The sequence below is a fragment of the Balaenoptera borealis genome, assembly GCF_965194805.1.
Source record: "Balaenoptera borealis genome assembly, chromosome: 14".
Taxonomy (NCBI): domain Eukaryota; kingdom Metazoa; phylum Chordata; class Mammalia; order Artiodactyla; family Balaenopteridae; genus Balaenoptera; species Balaenoptera borealis.
Genome location: NC_138875.1, coordinates 75,757,635 through 75,776,413, shown reverse-complemented (window position 1 = coordinate 75,776,413; position 18,779 = coordinate 75,757,635). Strand labels below are relative to the sequence as shown.

The 18,779-nt window shown below is 37.9% G+C and overlaps 1 protein-coding gene and 1 pseudogene across 15 annotated transcripts in view; one reads left to right on the top strand and one right to left on the bottom strand.

The window, feature by feature from the left end:
• The window catches only part of TMEM116 (transmembrane protein 116), a 238,315-nt gene that overhangs the window by 4,668 nt on the left and 214,868 nt on the right, over positions 1-18,779 (top strand). For 10 of the 14 annotated variants that reach the window (XR_014234084.1, XR_014234085.1, XR_014234086.1 and 7 more), the window contains exons 1-3: positions 48-317; positions 14,436-14,482; positions 14,975-15,038. Coding sequence is in view for 5 of the 14 variants with exons in the window: in XM_082353709.1 (XP_082209835.1) it covers positions 57-317; positions 14,436-14,482; positions 14,975-15,038 (372 nt within the window). In the remaining 9 variants the exon portion in view is untranslated. Of the gene's footprint in view, positions 1-32; positions 318-11,844; positions 13,870-14,435; positions 14,483-14,974; positions 15,039-18,779 lie in introns of those variants that run through there. The other 4 variants (XR_014234090.1, XM_082353706.1, XR_014234092.1 and 1 more) reach the window with 4 other exon arrangements.
• Positions 228-18,779, bottom strand: part of LOC309610613 (disintegrin and metalloproteinase domain-containing protein 1a pseudogene) — a 152,972-nt pseudogene continuing 134,420 nt past the window's right edge. Inside the window, exon 2 of the transcript XR_014249741.1 lies at positions 228-5,980. The product of XR_014249741.1 is annotated as a disintegrin and metalloproteinase domain-containing protein 1a pseudogene (transcript). The remainder of the gene's footprint in view (positions 5,981-18,779) is intronic.

Sequence of the window (18,779 nt, the reverse complement as noted above, 5' to 3'; positions counted from 1 at the left end):
GGCGAAGCCCCAGAGGGCATAAGGTGAGCCGGCCTGGCCGCGTGGCAGTGTGGGGGATGGACGGCAGTGCCGGGGAGGCTGGGGGAGGGGAGGAGGAAGGCGAGACTGCCGCTCACGCGCACGCGCACTCAGCGAGGCTTGCCTCCAGCCTGCTCTTTTCCCGTCCTCCTCCGCGTGAGCCGCGGCGCGAAGTGCGTGCTCGGCGTCCTTGCAGCTCTTCGATGGCTATCCTGTTTTTCGAAGATGACGAGGCCAGCCGTCATTTCTTCCTGCCTTTGGTCCGTCAGGCAGTCGGTTGGGACCTGTTGCTACCTTCGGTTAGTCTGTCAGTCTGACTGTGCTACTACCCCTCAGTCAGTCATACTCCTCTCCCTCCCTTAGCCACGACCCGAGTTGGTCAGTGAGACTCAGCTATTCGTCAGTATGGCAGTCAGGGCCACTCCTGCCTTCTCCCAGTCCGATATGAGACCTACTCCATGGTGAGTGCCTCACCAGGGAGGCTCCAGGCTCCTGTAAAAACAGGCTTCCCTGAAAGATGAGTACCCGTCGAGCTGTGTCCTAGGCTCTCTGAAGATATTTTTTTAAAAAATCCTAGTAATTCTCTTCAACAGGTGTTTGTTCAGGATAGTTTACACCACATCCTGGTTTTTGCCTGCGGGAATACAGAATCGAGAGGAAAGAGATAGCAGTGTACTGAACAAACTCAGTGGTGGAAGGAGATGTGGGAATAGTAATATAACCATTACAGTGTAATCGGTAGAAAATAAGACTATATTACAGTCTCGTGAAAGCACAAATGGAGATTCAGTCAGCCCTGCTCAGGAATGTCAGGGAAAGTTATAGACGGGAGATGACTTTTGAACTGGATCTTGAAAGAAGAGGAGGTGTTTGCAGGGCAAACACCAAAGGATATATCTAGCAAGGGGGAAAGCATGATGAGTCTGTGAAGGTAAATGGGCACGTTTGTAAAGGGTCTTATCAAGCTAAAAGGTTTGGAGCCACCAGAGGCTGTAGCTAGGGGAGTGACGTTAGATTTGCTGTCACTCAGGAATAAAGGGGATGCATTGGAATGGAGAAAGCTGAGGTCAGGGAGGTTCACTGCAGTAGTCTAGGTGGGAGAGATTAAGGTCCTGTAATAGGACCTAATAGTAAAGATGAAAAGGTGAGGTTGGAATTCAGAAACTTTTATAGGGTAGAATTCACAAGACTTAATGAACAAATGGATATGCTGGCAAGAGAATAAATTGTATAATGCATTATAAGGGGCTTAGCACCAAGTTAACCATTGCATGTGTCCAATAAATGTGTGTGTAGGTATGTATGTATGTATAAAGTAGTCATCAAAGATAATAGCCAATCTTGGGCAGCCAGTTTAGATAGAAATTTTGAGAGTCCAGTGTGTGTGTGTGTGTGTGTGTGTGTGTGTGTGTGTGTTGGGAAGGTTCAGAAAAATTTATTTTGAGTTTGCCCTAATAAATTATTAAATAAAATGCACCACATAGACAAATGAATAGAAGTTAGAAGAAGGGATAATTACTGTGAGCTAAGGTGGTTAAAGAAAGCTTCATGTAGGAGGTGGAAACGGAGAACATTTTAGGTGGAGAACAAGTGAAAAAAGAGCAGAAGTGGAAATGAGCATGATGTTTTGGGGAATGACCGGCTAGCTTGAGGGAGTTCTCAAAACGGTAGATAGTAAGACAGTTTTAAGCCCAGGTAGGGGAGAATCTTGAAAATCAAATTAGGAAATTGCTATTTTGTCCTGTAGTCAATAAGGAGCTATTATCCACTTCTGAGTGTATAAATGCTTTGAGCACATCTATGGTAGTTACTATGATTGATCAGGAGTGACTTTTTAGTCATGATTAGTTTAGAAGTAGGTTTTGAAAAAAGTGCAAGAAGTGGATTGGTTGGAGAGGGAAGGGAAATATTGGTACTTTTGTGATGAATTGCAAAAGTGCAGAAATTGTCTTAATGCTGCCTTTTAATAGTGCCCTGGTCCCAGTCAGTTACCTCATGGTATAATTAGATTCTTGGCTTCAGGACCGTGACAACAACAATCTACACAAATAAGCCAAGTATAACTCTCCATATTTAGAAAGTCATAAAATCCCACAGTCGACTCTGTTGTGGAAAATCAAAAGGCTCACCCTGGGTGAGGTAGGAAGGAGGAGGTGGCAAGGCATGTTACTTGAGTGTGCATATGACTCAATGTAGCAGCTGGAGTAAGGAAGAAGGAAAATGGCATGGTCTGCTAAGACAACTAATACATAAATTCTCCCATCTTTTTTTCTAACGTCATCAAGCTGGTGAGCCCCAAGTCGCACTGACATCTTTGCTATTTCTCATATACACAAGGCATGTTCCTGCCTCAGACCCTTTGTGCTGGCTTTCTCCCTCTAGAACACTTTTCTTCAAGATATTCATATGGCCGGCTCCTTCATTTCCTTCAAGTCTTTGCTCCAATGTCAGCTTCCTAAGATCTACCCTGACCATACTTAAAAAAAAATCGCTCCTCCCTGATGCCTCCCTGCTTTCCATCTCCCTTCTCTCTGTTATTTTTTTCTCCATAGCACTCTTCAACTTAACATACTGTATAATTTGCTTATTTTCTTTTTAAAAATTGATTAATTAATTAATTTGGCTGCATTGGGTCTTAGTTGTGGCACACGGGATATTTCGTGGTGGCACGCGGGCTCTTCGTTGCGGCGTGCAGGCTTCTCTCTAGTTGTGGCCTGTGGGCTCCAGGGCGTGCAGGCTCAGTAGTTTTGACGCACGGCTCTCTAGTTGTGGTGCATGGGCTCCAGAGCGCACGGGCTTAGTTGCCCCACGGCATGTGGGGTCTTAGTTCCCCCACGGCATGTGGGGTCTTAGTTCCCCCACGGCATGTGGGGTCTTAGTTCCCCGACCAGGGATTGAACCTGCGTCCCCTGCATTGGAAGGCGGATTCTTAACCACTGGACCACTTAAGGAAGTCCCTGCTTATTTTTCTAAGTTATCTGTTTCCTGTGAGGGATGGGTTTGTTTTTGTTTTTATTTTTGTTTTGTCTTTTTGGTTCACTGTTATATCCCCAGCACCTAGAACAGTGTCTGGCACATGGTAGATGCTCAGTACATTCTTGTGCAGTGAATAAATGAATCAAGTCAATGAGAGAGGAACTATTCCATTGCTGTCTCTCAAAATTCCATTTGTCCTTTCTGCATTCCCTTCTTAGATCACATATTGTACTTTGGAGCTATCCCATCCCTTAGAGCTAATTGCTTTGCCCCTGCAGGGTTTTGGTGACATTAACACTAGTTTTTTGACATAGATGTCTTAACACTTAAAGCAGATTTCATATTAAAAAATTGTTATAGAAGGAAAATTTACTCCACAGTATGATTTTCTCCAAGCCCCAACCTCCTTTAAGAAGCTTTCAATATGTTTTTTTTAATAGCAGGATTATTCACATCATACCAATTTTTAAAAAATATTTAATTAATTAATTTATTCGGCTGCATTGGGTCTTAGTTGCGGCACATGGGATCTTTCGTTGCAGCATGTGGGCTCTTCATCGCCGCCTGTGGGCTTCTCTCTAGTTCTGGCGTGTGGGCTTCAGAGCGCTCAGGCTCTCTGGTTGTGGCATGCGGGCTCTAGAGCACACGGGCTCAGTAGTTGTGGTGAGCAGGCTTAGTTGCCCCATGGCGTGTGGGATCTTAGTTCCCCAAGCATGGATCGAACTTGTGTCCCCTGCATTGGAAGGCAGATTCTTAACCACTGGACCACCAGGGAAGTCCCAAGAAGCTTTCAATATTTAATAACTACTGAACATCTTTTATGCACCACACACTCTTCTGGAGGCAAGGGTTACACTGGTGAACAAAATAGATGTGCTCCCTGCAGTCCTAGAGGAGAGACCAACATTAAATAGTATACAAATAAATATATAATTACAAATTGTGATGATTTCTAAGAAAGAAAAGTTGAGGGCTTATGAAAGAATATGATGGGGGGGATTAATTTGCATTGAGGTGCATGGAAAACCTCTACAAACAATTATATTTAAGCTGATATAAGACCTAAAGCATGAATGGGATTCAGCTCTCAAGGAACTTACCCTTGATTGATGAAACAAACATTAAATAATTATATAAATAAATTTAAATTACAGATTACTATGTGTTAGGAAGCATTTTAGGAAAAAAAACTAGTATGTGCAAAGGTTCTAGAATGAGAAAGAGGGAATTCCCTGGCGGTCCAGTGGTTAGGACTCGGTGGTTCCACTGCTGGGGGCCCGGATTCGATCTGTAGTGGGGGAACTAAGATCCCCCAAGCTGCATGGCATGACCAATAAAATAATACAGAATGAAAAAGAGCTTGAAATATTTGAGGAACAAAAAGAATTCCATTCTGGAATCTGTCTTTTAGTAATAAAAACATAAGCCAAAAAAAAAAAATCAGCAAAGAAGGAGATTATATATGCAGGGATGTAGGGATGTTTACCACAGAATTGTTTGCAGAAGGAAAAATAAATAAAGGAAATTAAGAAAAACAAAACCTGAAAACAGCCTATATGTCCATCACGAGAGGAATTGTTGGATAAATTATCTTATGTGGAATACTATACAGCTATCAAAATTGATTAGAACTGTTTATACTAAAGTGGAGAGATACCCATGAAATATCAGGTGAGGACAGCAATGTATACAGAAATATATGATCCCATTTTAAAAAACCTACCATACATACCACTGTAACAACAACCTCTGTATATATGTGTGTGTGTGTATATATATATATATATATATATATATATTTGGATATGTTTTAATGAGGATAGAGGATGATGTAGAGAAATATACCAGGCTTTTTGCATTGGTTACAGTTCAGGGGAGTGGAGAGAAAGAAAATAAGACTCTAACAAAAGGAAAAAAGGTTATTATGGAATAATGTTGAGCAAAAATGTAGAATATAAAATACTAGCTATAGAATTACTACAAACATGTAAAAATTGAATATGCATAAGGACAAAGACTTAAAGTAACAAAAGTGAAACTCATTTTGACTAGATGAGGTTGCAGCAAACTTTTTACTTTAGATTTCTCTTATTTTAATATTGTTTTTTCAATAAAGTAACATTAAAAAAATGCATAGAGATTTTAACATCCAGGGATCAGATCATTTCAGCAGAGATGTTTTTCTTTCTTCTTTTGTCCCATGTTCAATTCATGTTATTTTGTCTTATCTTATGCACTGTCATAAGCCACCTGAAATATTATCTAGGTCAAAGTGGGATGTAAATAAGTAAATAAAAATAACCTAATTCTTGCCAGTCTCTTCCCTTTTTAATCTATCTTGCACACTGCCAACATGTTACTCATGATAGTATCATGTAAAAGGATAATAATAATACTTGCTTCATAGGATTGTGAATGGATTAAATTAATGTATAGGAAGCATTTAGAATAGGGCCTGGCATATACTACACACTCACTAAGGACTAGTTATATGGTAATTATGTCATATCATTTATTTGCTCAGAAGTTTATAATGGCACCTCTGCAGGATAAAATTCAAATGCAAGAACCTCTACAATCTAGTTGTAAATAAAAATGCCACTTATAATATTACATGTAGGACTTCCCTGGTGGCTCAGTGGTTAAGAACCTGCCTGCCAATGCAGTGGGCGTGGGTTCAAGCCCTGGTCCAGGAAGATCCCAGGATCTTCCCAGGATCTTAGCTGCCGCGGAGCAGCTAAGCCCGTGTGCCACAACTACTGAGCCTGTGCTCTAGAGCCTGCGAGCCACAACTGTTGAGCCCACTTGCCACAACTACTGAAGCCCACGGGCCTAGAGCCTGTGCTCTGCCACAACAGAAGCCACCACAATGAGAAGCCTGCGCACCGCAACGAAGAGTAGCCCCCGCTCGCCACAACAGAGGAAGCCTGTTCACAGCAATGAAGACCCAATGCAGCCATAAATAAATAAATAAAATTACATGTAGCTACTGAGCTCTTGAAATGTGGCTAACCTGAATTGAGACATAAGTGTAAAATACACCCTGAATTACAAAGTACAAAATTAAGAAAGTGAAATATTGCAGTGATTTTTATATTGATTATATGTTAAAATGACAAAATTTTAAATATTTGGGTTAATAAAATATATTATTAAAATTAATTTTCTTGTTTTTTTTTTCTGTTTCTTTTTACTTTTTAAAAAGTTTTTTAGAAACGTTTAAATTACATATGTGGCTCACATTACATATTTATTGGATAGAATGACTCTAGATTTTTAAAGTAAAATGTTGCTAACTTTTTCTTTTATAAAAAAATTTTGCTCTCTTTTCTTATTGAAGTATAGTTGATTTACAATGTTGTGTTAGTTTCAGGTGTACAGCAAAGTGATTCTTTTTGAGATCCTTTCCCATTATAGATTATTACAGGATATTAAATATAGTTCCCTGTGCTATACAGTAGGACCTTGTTGTTTACCTTTTTATATATAGTAGTGTGTATATGTTAATCCCAAACTCCTAATTTATCCCTCTCCCCTCTCTCTACTTTGGTAACCATAAATTTGTTTTCTATGTCTGTGTAATTCTGTTTTGTAAATAAGTTCATTTGTATCTTTTTTTTTTTTTTTTTGGCTGCACGTCACGTCATGTGGGATCTTAGTCCCTGACCAGGGATTAAACCCATGCCCCCTGCAGTGGATGCATGGAGTCTTAACCACTGGGCCGCCAGGGAAGTCCCTGTATCATTTTTTGAGATTTCATATATAAGTGGTATCATATATTTGTCTTTCTCTATCTGACTTATTTCACTTAGTATGATAGTCTCTAGGTTGATCTATGTTGCTGCAAATGGCATTATTTCATTCTTTTTTATGGCTGAGTAATATTCCATTGTATACATATGCCACAGCTTCTTTATCCATTCATCCCTTGATGAACATTTAGGTTGCTTCCATGTCTTGACTGTTGTAAACAGCACTGCTGTGAACATTGTGGTGCATGTATCTTTTCGAATTAGAGTTTTCTCTGGATATATGCCCAAGAGTGGAATTCCTAGATCATATGGTAACTCTATTTTTAGTTTTTTAAGGAACCTCCATACTGTTCCCCATAGTGGCTGCACCAATTTACATTCCCACCAACAGTGTAGGAAGGTTCCTTTTTCTCCACACTGTCTCCAGCATTTGTAGTATCTAGTCTTACATTTAGGTCTTTAATCCATTTTGAATTTACTTTTGTATATTGTGTTAGAGAATGTTCTAATTTCATTGATTTACATGTAGCTGTCCAGTTTTCCCAGCACCACTTATTGAAGAAACTGTCTTTTCTCCACTGTATATTCTTGCCTCCTTTGTCATAGATTAATTGACCATAAGTGCGTGCGTTTATTTCTGGTCTTTGTGTCCTGTTCCATTGATCAGTGGGTCTTTTTTGTTCCATATTGTTTTGATGACGGTAGCTTTGTAATATAGTCTGAAGTCAGGGAACATGATTCCTCCAGCTTAGTCTTTCTTTCTCAAGATTGTTTTGGCTATTTGGGGTCTTTTGTATTTCCATACAAATTTTAAAAAATTTTGTTCTAGTTCTGTGAAAAATGCCATTGGTAATTTGATAGGGATTGCACTGAATCTGTAGATTGCCTTGGGTAGTATGCTTATTTTAACAATATTGATTCCTCCAATCCAAGAACATGGTACAACTTTCCATCTGTTTGTGCCATCTTCAATTTCTTTCATCAGTGTCTTTTAGTTTTCAGAGTACAAGTCATTTGCCTCCTTAGGTAGGTTTATTCCTAGGTATTTTATTCTTTTTGATGTGATGGTAAATGGGATTGGGTTACCATTTCATCCTAATCTCTGTCCAGTTGATATTTTAGACCCAAGTGCAGTATACTTGCATTCATTTCTATTGACTTTTATATTATTATATTATTAAATGAAACTCATTATTCTAAAGTATAAGATCTATCCCTCACAACTTTGGTACATTCATTCAATAAATACTGAATGCCTATTTTAGTCACTTTTAGGCACTAGAGATATTGAGGTTAATGAGACAGATAAGTTGCCTGGCCCCAAGGAAGTTACAGTCTACTAAGGAGAAATAGGCACACAAACAAACAAGATATTTTGGAGTTTGAATAAATGTTACATCTCTGAGGTGATGACATTTGACCTGATGCTTGAAGGATGAGAAGGAGCTAGTCATGTGATTATCTGGGGGAAGAGCATTCCAGAGAGGGGAGAGCTATTGCAAATTATCTGAATTGGAAAAGTATTTGACATGTTGGATAAACACACAGTGGTGGGCAGACACTAAGATAGCCCCCAATGATGCCTGCCTCTTGGTATTCACACTGTTGTGTAATCCTCTCCCCTTGAGTGTTGACAAGATCTGTGATGAATAGAATACAGGAAAGGAGATGGGATGTCACTTCAGTCATTTGCTTACATAAGATTGAGACTTCCATGTCGCTAGGAGGGCATCTTGCAGAAGTCCACATGGCAAAGAACTGAGTGTAGCCTTGAACCAAGAGTTAGTTAGGAACTGAGGCCCTCAGGCCCGCAACCCTCAAGGAACTGAATTAGACCAACAACTGTATGAACTTGGAAGCAGATCCTTCTCCATTTGAGCCTTCAGACGAGACCCAGCCCTGGTCAACATCTTGGTCATAACCTTGTGAGAGACACTGAAGCAGAAGACCCAACTAAGCTATTCTTGAACTCCTAACTCACAGATGCTGTGAGATAATATGTGTGTTTTAAGCCGCTAAATTTGTGGACATTTGTTATGATGCAATAGATAAGTAACACACATATTTGATAAATATGCTCACTGTATTTTCTTTCAAGTTATTGATGAAAATGTTTTACAGAACAGTGTCAAGTCAGAATGCTGGTTCACTCCACTAGAAGCCATTTTTAAGTTGATATTTATCAATTAGTTAGCACTACCTTAGGTTTATTTAGAAATGCCCTTAATTGTGCTTCTACTTGGTCTACATTTTCTTTTCTTTTCTTTCTTTCTTTTTTTCTTTTGGCCACACTGCTTGGCCTACGGGATCCTAGTTCCCGACCAGGAATCGAATCTGGGCCCCAGTGGTGAAAGTGCTGAGTCCTAATCACTGGACCACCAGGGAATTCCCAATATATTTTCTTATTTTTATATCATGAAATTTCTCACAAAATGTTTTGTCAAAATACCATATACACTGTCTAGTAATTCTGTCCAAAAAGAATGGGGTTAGTCTGGCATGATTTTTTTTATAAATCCATGTTGAATTAATGGTTACTTTTTTCTAATTCTTTAAAAACACATCTTGGGACTTCCCTGGTGGCACAGTGGTTGAGAATCTGCCTGCCAATGCAGGGGACACGGGTTTGAGCTCTGGTCCAGGAAGATCCGAAATGCTGTGGAGCAACTAAGCCCGTGCACCACAACTGTTGAGCCTGTGCTTTAGAGCCCGCCGGCCACAACTACCGATCCTGTGTGCCACAACTTATGAAGCCCACATGCCTAGAGCCCAAGCTCTGCAACAAGAGAAGCCACCGCAATGAGAAACCTGCGCACTGCATCAAAGAGTAGCCCCCACTTGCTGCAACTAGAGAAAGCCCTCACGCCGCAAGTAAGACCCAACAATGAAGACCCAATGCAGCCAAAGATAAATAAATAAATAAATAAATAAATTGATAAAAACACATCTTTTGGATAGTTCATTCTAGAATCTTGTCTGAGATAAATACTAAGATCTTTGCAGATCCTACTATCCTTTCTCCTTATAAAAATTTTTAGTTATCAACAGCTTTCTACAATTTCTACAACTTCTAGCAATTTCTACAATTTTCTACAATTTCTAGCAATTTTTCCAGTTTTACATGAACTCTCAGATTTCATTCAGTGGTTTATTGGGTTAACCTGCAAGTTTTACCAAAGCCCTGGAGTGTAATTTGTTCAGGCCAGGAGTGCTGTATTCATTTAGAGCTGTCAGGTGCTCTCTTACAATCTTTATCTTCAGTTCCCTCTTACAATGTTTTACACTTTTTATTCTAAATATTATTCTTTTCAGTAGGAGAGACAGAAACATGTTATCCATTAATCATTATACCATGAGTTTCAGCAATGGGATATATCCTTCCTTGCTTTTGTCCCAAACCTCATTTTTTTAGATGACAGCTTTATTAAGATATAATTTATGTACCATACAATTCATCCTTTTAAAGTGTACAATTCTGTGGTTTCCGGTATATTCATAGAGTTGTACAACCAGCACCATTATCTAATTTTAGAATATTTTTATCATCCTAAAAAGAAAGCCTGTGCCCATTAGTAGTCACTCCCCATTCCCTCCCAAACTACCTTTCTAGCTCTAGGCAACACTAATCTACTTTCTGTCACTGTAAATTAGCCGGTTTCGGACATTTTTAAAAATTAATTAATTTATTTATTTGGCTGCGTTGGATCTTTGTTGTGGTACACGGGATCTTCCTTGCAGCATGTGGGATCTTTCGTCGTGGCGCTCATTGCAACGTGTGAGCTGTTTGTTGCGGCGCTCCGGCTTCTCTCGAGTTGTGGTGTGCGGGTTTTCTCTTCTCTAGTTGTGGCGCAGGCTCCAGAGCACGTGGGCTCTGTAGTTTGCGGCTCGCGGGCTCTCTAGTTGAGGCGCGCAAGCTCAGTAGTTGCGGCGCATGGGCTTAGTTGCCCCGCGGCATGTGGGATCTTAGTTCCCTGACCAGGGATCGAACCCGCGTCCCCTGCATTGGAAGGCAGATTCTTAACCACTGGGCCACCAGGGAAATACCCTGTTTTGGACATTTTGTATGAATGAAATCATACAGTACATTGTCTTTTGTGACTAGCTTTTTCACCTAGCCTAATGTTTTCAAGGTTCATCCATGTTGTAGCATGTATCAGTACTTCTTTCAATTGCTAAATAATATTCCACTGTACTGATATAGCATATTTTATTTATCTGTTCACCAGTTGATGGACATTTGTGTTGTTTCTACTCTTTGTCTATTATGTATAACACTGTTATGAACGTTTGTGTTGAAGTTTTTGTGTGGACGTATGTTTTAATCTCTTGGGTATATACCTAGAAATAGAACTGGGTTTATACCTAGGAGCTGAGTCATATAGGATATGTTTAACCTTTTGTGGAACTGGCAAAGTGGCTGCAATATGTTATATTTCCACAGCAGTGTATGAGGTTTCCTATTTCTCAACATTCACTTGCTATTGTCTTTTTATTATAGCCATCCTAGTAGGTGTGAAATGTCATCTCGTGATTTTAATTTGTATTTCCCTGGTGGCTTATGATGTTGATCATCTTTTCATGTGTATTAGTTATTCGTATTATTTTGGGGAGAAATCTCTAATTTAAAACCTTTGCCCGGGAATTCCCTTGCGGTCCAGTGGTTAGGGCTTGGTGCTTTCACTGCCAGGGCCTGGGTTCGATCCCTGGTCGGGGAGCTAAGATCCCACAAGCTGTGAGGTGCAGCCAAAAAAACAAAAAACAAAAAAACAAACCTTTGCCCATTTTTAAATTGGGTTGTGTTACTGAGTTGTAGGAATTCTCTATATATTCTACATAAAAGTCCCTTATTAGATATATAGTTTACACATACTTTCTCCTGTGGGTTGTCTTTTTTACTTTCTTGATGGTATCCTTTGAAGAACTAAAGTTTCTAATTTTGAAGAAGACCAATTTATCTATTTTTTGCTTTTGTTGTCATATCTGAGAAGCAATTGCCTAATAAAAGAATTCTTTTGATGTGCCATTAATTTTTTTAATTACCTTTCCCTATTTTCCCATTAACCAGTTTCCTGTTAAGAGTACTGTATGTGTTAAGAGTGAGAACTATGATCAGACTGACTGAGTTTGAATGTTGGTGTTACCAGTTGATAATTCTGTAACCAGAGGGAAAATGACACAACTTCTTTAAGCCTCAGTTTCTTCATCTGTAAAATAATAATACTTCTTACCTCAAAGGTTGTGTTGAGGATTAAAATGCTTACAGAGAAACCAGTTGATAATTGGTAGCTATTATTACTAGAAATTTTCTTTAAGTACTATTTCTGCTTAAATTAAAATACTTTACTACATAGGTGTTTTTCTTGACTTTGTATCCACTGCAGTAACTCGCTCATGGTAGAAGTTTAATGAATATCTGTTAACTGAAATTGATATGTAATATATAGTAGTAGCCCATTACATTGAGAACTGAGATGTGTTTGAGCTTGCTAAGGAGCTAAGTAAAAAGAAAAGACAAAACTGAAAATAAATATCACCCACTTCATCATTTGGGCTTGGATTAGCTCTTATAGAAAAGGAAATGGGAGAATTATGATTCCAAAGACATTTCAAAGGGGAACAGTGCTAAATATACAGAAGGGAGGGGCTTAATTTAGAGAGAAAAATAGAAAAGTAAATCCCCAAATGTTGGTTGGTGGCATAAGACATTTTAGAATAGATGCCAAAAGAGAAAAGTTCTCTTGTCAAGAGCAGCAGACTGATTTGCCATGGTTGTTCTCTGAACAATCTGAGATTTGTTCTTGACTGAGACAAGAGTCCTTTGTCCAAAAGCATTCTCTTATCACTTGGTGAGACTGTCATTAGTCCCCTCACCCTTATTAGATAGACGTCTGATTAGAGGCCTCAAAAGACACCCTAAGATTTTATGGTAGGGATTTCTGATCCAGAAATATACTGGTATTTTCATTTGTTTATCTAATAATGTAAGCAAAGTGATTAGAGCCTACCTCTACTTAACAATGTCCTGTATTCCACTGCACATGGTATTCTTAATTTCATATGAATAAATGAATAATATATTTAAATTACTCAAGCCATGCAAATGATCTAATTTATATTATCAATAAATATTTGTAAAATGTATGAGAGTATGGTTAGATGAAAGATAAATGGTTATGTAAATGAAGCGTTCTTCCTTCTGCTTTCTCCTTCCCCCAGTTTTTGTCCAAATTTTACCAGTTCTTCCAAATAATGTTCAAATGCCAATCAGTGTATATTATTTTTGTGTACAGATTATTTGAGATTTGGTATTCAAGCTATTTTTCCTACTATATTATAAGCTCCTGGAAGTCTGGGTCTGATCTTTTTTGTCTTTATATTTTCCATAACACAGCGTTTTACACAAAGTTGATATATAAACATAAGCATATTCAATGAACTGTGTAATTTAGTAATATTATATTTACATTTATAAATGTAATATTACTACAAATATAATATTACAAATATTATATAATACATTTATTATATTTATGGTGGGAATTTTGGTACAGAATATTTAAGAAAACATTAGTATTATGAGACATTAATAACCCTTTCTCTTCACACCTTTTCCAGCTATTACTAAAAACTTACTGATTGAGTAAATATATAGCCTGTCTTCCCCAACACAGGCTTGTGTTCCTAAATAGGGACAGGTTTCAAACAGACCTCCCTTCTTCCCTGTTTTTCTCTCCCTTTTTTCTATTCTATTTCTCTCTTGCAGCTCTATTTACCTTTTCATGGTGACTCATTCTCTGTACTTTTTATTAGTCCTACATCTTGCCCCTTTTTACAATTCCTAATGCTTTTTAGAACTTTGTTTCCTTGTCACCTGCTCTTTCTATTTTTGTTCTTTCTGCTTGCCTTTCTCCTCCACTTGTCGCTACTTTCTCTCCTTGCCCTCAAGATACAGGGCAGGATTGGGTAGGGAGGAGCCCAGCTGGGTTAAGGGTGGAGCTACCTGTTTACTGCTTGGGATTCAGAACCTGACCAGGAAGGATCAGGCTGCTTGAATTTAGCTGAGGCTGAAGTCCCTATGGCCTTCCTACTGGAGGCTAGCATTTTGGAGGACAATTGGAACTTGGTGAGACTAGAAGCAGCCCCTCTCTTCGTTTTTCGATCCCTCTTCCTTCCTCCCTGTTCTGTATTTTTCACTCACAGCATCTCTCTCCATACTAACTTTTCTTCTTCCTTTTCCCCTGTTGCTTACTATTCTGTTTTTTCTGTCTAGCTCTCTGTCAGTCAACTTTAGTATTTGTTTGCCTCTTCTGTTACCCATTCTTTCCACATATCTGTCTGTTCTGTCTTAAAATTTAACTTTTTCTGCCTCTTTTCCATTTTATTCTTCCCTTTATTAATTTTCTAATCCAACTCTCTTTTTTTCCTCCAGTCATTTTCTATCCACCTGTCTATTCTTTTTATCTTACTGTTTCCCAGCAATGTAGCAATAAGGGAGGAAGAAAGGAGCCACCCTGGCTTTCCAGGGGCCTATTCACCCTTTTTACTCATTCTCAGACTTGTAGTGTGTTTTGATTAGGCACTGAAGAGTTTGTGCTCTGCACAGATAGTTAACAAACAGTGAAATTAGAGAAAGGTTGAATATTAAATTTAAAAGGCTTAATTTTATTCTTACTTTCTCTTTTTATTTAGTTATTTTCTGCAATACAGTGGATACAGTTTGTTATGGCTACTCTGAGGTAAGTTTATTTAACCTCATGTAATGTAACTGTTTGAACTAGTACAAGCAAAACTGGAGAATTCTGAAGTTTCTATATTTTTTCCCTGGGGACTTGCTTTTACTCATTAGTTAGAAATGCTGTTCTTTACCATGTTGACATTATCTGATTAATAAAATGTAATAACATCAACAACAATAATAACAAAAAAAACAGATTGAAGGGTAACATCTGAAAATCAAAGGACAATTTGGTCAACAGGATTGATTTGCAAAATCAGTTGTGAAGTGCTCACTTTGGTAGCACATATACTAAAAATTGTAATGATACAGAGAAGATTAGCATAGCCTCTGCTTAAGGATGACACACAAATTCGTGAAGCATTCCATATTTTAAAACATTTGTGCAGTTTATTTTACATCAATTATGTGTCAATAAAGCTGTAAAAAAAAAGTAGCAAAAACAAAGGAGCGCCAATTGTCCTGTTTAATGATAGTCTTTTATCTCTGCCAGTGTTATAGGTTCAAGTTCACTTATTGCCTATGCTGTATTCCAGAGCATACAGAAATCTCCAGAGGTGAGCAGTCTCTTTCTGTGTTGGATTTGAACTTTTAGTGACTTAGCCTTTGAAATAAAAAAGAGAGGTGTCCCCTATAAATGATGGAATAATCCTATGAATTGCTTGTAAATTTGTCATTTTGATATAATACATTGAGATATTTTAGACATTGCCCCAAAGATCTCCCTTTTCTTTTAGGTAGTTATTTTAACTATAATTTTGAATACTGAGGAATTGACTAAATATGGATTAGTGGATAAATGTAGATTTTTGGGGGTATGCATTAATTGTTAAAGTCAAAGAAACAGAGTATTGTTTGAAGCCTATATTCACTCTAAGCATGGTAGGGTCCTGCCTAGAGGTGAGTTTTCCGATGTTGATATCTTGGTAAAATTGCTAGTGGGGCTGGAAATAGTTCAAAGACTGCTATACAAAAGGTATTTATTTTGCTGTTCTGGCCTTCTAGGCAATTACAATTTAATGGTGAAAATAGAACAAAAATACATCCTATGTAAAACTATTCATACCAAAAAAGTCTAGTCAAAAACCTTCCTTTTACTGAGGTATAATTGACAAATAAAAATAGTATATACTTAAGGTATTAAAAAAAAAAAAAACCTATCAGGGAGTTCCCTGGTAGCCTAGCGGTTAGGATTCTGGGCTTTCACTGCTGTGGCCCAGGTTCAATCCCTGGTCCCACAAGCTGCATGGTGTGCTCCCCCCCCAAAAAAAAAAGATTTTAAGAAAAATGTAACAAAACTGTTTTTCTAATCAGGCCAAGTGGCACAAAATTAAGCAAAATGTAGTTTAGGACGTGTATGAGAGAGCTTTTGTAATGTGGAAAATGACACATTTAGCTTAGCTATGGCTAAGGTCTCATAGCTAGTAAGTGTTAGAGCTAGAAGTTGAGGCAGACTTGTCTTGTTCCAAAGCCTCTTCTCACATACACTTTTAAACCACTGAAATATAATGTCTAATTAAAAGAGAATTTTGAATTTCAGAGGTAGAATGTGCCTATGTAAGTAAAACTAGAAAGTAGAAGTCTTGATACTGTATTGTCAATTGCCTGCCAAAGTAATCTTAGACCACACATCTTCCTGTGATGTGGATTTCCCTAATGTTTCTTTCCTGAATGTTTGTTGAAATTTGAGTTCAGATGTGATTAAGTTAATAAAGTATAAGTTACATTGTGGAGAGAGGTAAGCAGAGATTCTCAGTACTACTGACCTTTTGGGCTAGATGGTTATTTGTGGTGGGTGGCTGTCCTGCATCTTAGGATATTTAGGAGACTTTACCCAATAGATGTAGCAGCAACCTTCCTCACCCAGTTGTGAGAACCAAAAATATCTTCAAATATTGCCAAATGTCTTCTGAGAGAGGCAGTCACTCCTGGTTGAAAACCACTGCTCTAGGGTGACCTCTGCCATAACAGTGGGTTAGAGCTTTATAAAGATGTGGGGTCTAGTTTGGCCTGGGATGTGACCTTTAATTTCTCTGGTTTCGTTTCTCATACCTTTCACATAACCAGAGCCTAAAGGACCTTAGTAATCAATAATTCAGTGGTTCCTACACATTCTGCTTTTTTGGTGTAGGGAAGATTCCAATTTTTCCAGCTTAAAAATGTCAGCCATGCTCCACCATTTTCCTTTATTTCTTCATCAAATAACATTTTTAACAGCATAAACACATGGAAGGCATAATCTGAAAAACACAAAAATTATTAAATTAATGATTATAGTAAATTGGAGAAATCCATGGGAAATCTTTGAGGGGACTAGCTGATTAGACAGTAACTCAGAGAGGCAACCTTAAGAGAGAAGAAAGTAGCCCAGGCCAGCCAGTGTTAAAGAAAAAAAAAAAAAACAAAAACTCGAGGCAGATATACTTCGCTGCACTTGTGTGAAGTGCACTTCATTTCCTTGTGAAGGTCACTTTTGATATTCTTTGTAACTTGATTTCACTAGAAATATTAGGAAGCAGTGTTTTGGAAGAGTATAAATATGAGTTGCTTTAGGTGTTTTACCTTACCAGGTTAGACCTGGACCCAGAACCTCCTTGGGGAAAGCCTTTCACACAATGCATTCCATCCCTGCACCTTACTTTGCTCTTGATTTAAATGAGACAGGTACAAATATATTTAAAGTTTTTGCTTTCATATTTAGGATCATGTCTTAAGCTTTTTCATCTTATTACCATGCACTATGCTGATTGTATTTTTATTTAATTTAAAACAATTTTTTAATTTTTAAAAAAATTTTTGGCTGCGCTGCACAGCATGTGGGATCTTAGTTCCCCAACCAGGGATCAAACCTGTGCCCCCTGCAGTGGAAGCACGAAGTCTTAACCACTGGACTGCCAGGGAAGTCCCTTTTTAAAAATTTTTTATTTTTTGTATTTTTCTTAAAGCGTGACCTGTATCATACATTTCTCTGTATTACCTTCGACCTAGTATCTTGTTAAACATAGAAGGGGTGAAATCTTTTTTAATTTCAATAATAGGTGCTCAGTTAAGTTTTGTTGTTTAATTTTTTGATTTTATCTCCTGTTACTAGAACTCATGATTTTCCAACCATGAGTGAAAGTATATAAACCTCTTTTTATCCTTTATTTCTGTGCCAAAGACCTTAGGTGTGTTTTAATGGCCAACAGTTCCCTATATATAAGGCTATTTATTGACTCAATGACCATAATTATGTTCTTGCTCACAAAAGCTGCTTGGCCGCCTTTCTGCTCCAGAGTTTATTTTGTATTCAGTTTTAATTTTTTACCCATTAACAGTTATAAACTTGTGATAGGTCATAGGCCAGTAAAATCTATGAATATGCCACCTGGCTGGAACCTTAACAGGCTTCCTTGTAGCAAAGGATATATATTGTTAAAATAATAATATCTGATATTTAGTAAATACAGTTTAAAATATTATTTCACTTGTTTTTGTTTGTGTTAGCCAAAGCAGCTTGACCATTTACCCCTATCAGCAAGGTATTAGCATCTTAACTTTCCTCTCATTTGGAAGAAAAGTATGAGAAAAATTCCCTTTTGTACAGGTGAGGAGATTAGTTCTTATATTAGGTAGTATCTGATGATAACTTAGTAATTTTTTTGCAGGGGGTGCACATGCCAGGGACCGGGCCGGCCTGTGGACCCAGTGGTGGGGGCACCAAAATTTTTTAAATTTACTTTTTTACTGTGAGATATACCAGCCATGGTTTAGAAGGCATAAAACTCATGTGTGCTATATAATGGATGGCTATAAACAAAACCTGGGACAAGAAATAGGAATCGCTCGTATCCCCAAACATTCCTACTGTGCTCCTTCCCAGTCACAAGCTCACCTCTAGCAGTAACCACTATCCAGATTTTTGCTTAATCATTTCTTGGCTTTTATGTACAGTTTTACCAGTAATGTATATATCCCTAAACAATTTAGTTTTGCATTTTTGAACTTGACATAAATGGGATAACACTGTATTTTTTGGTATGTATTGCTTTGTGATTTGCTTTTTTCCCTCAGTATCACTTCTGAGATTTGTCCATGGTGTTGTGTACAGCTCTGGTTCATTTCTTTTTCACTGATGCTTAGCATTCTATATTATGAACATACCACAATATATCTATCTGTTCTGCTATAAACAGTCTTGTACATGTCTTCTGATGCACACATGCAAAAGTTTATCTAGTGATTTTACCTAATAACAGAATATAGGATATTCATATCCCCTAGATAATGCCAGACTTTTTCCAAATAGTTGTGCCAGC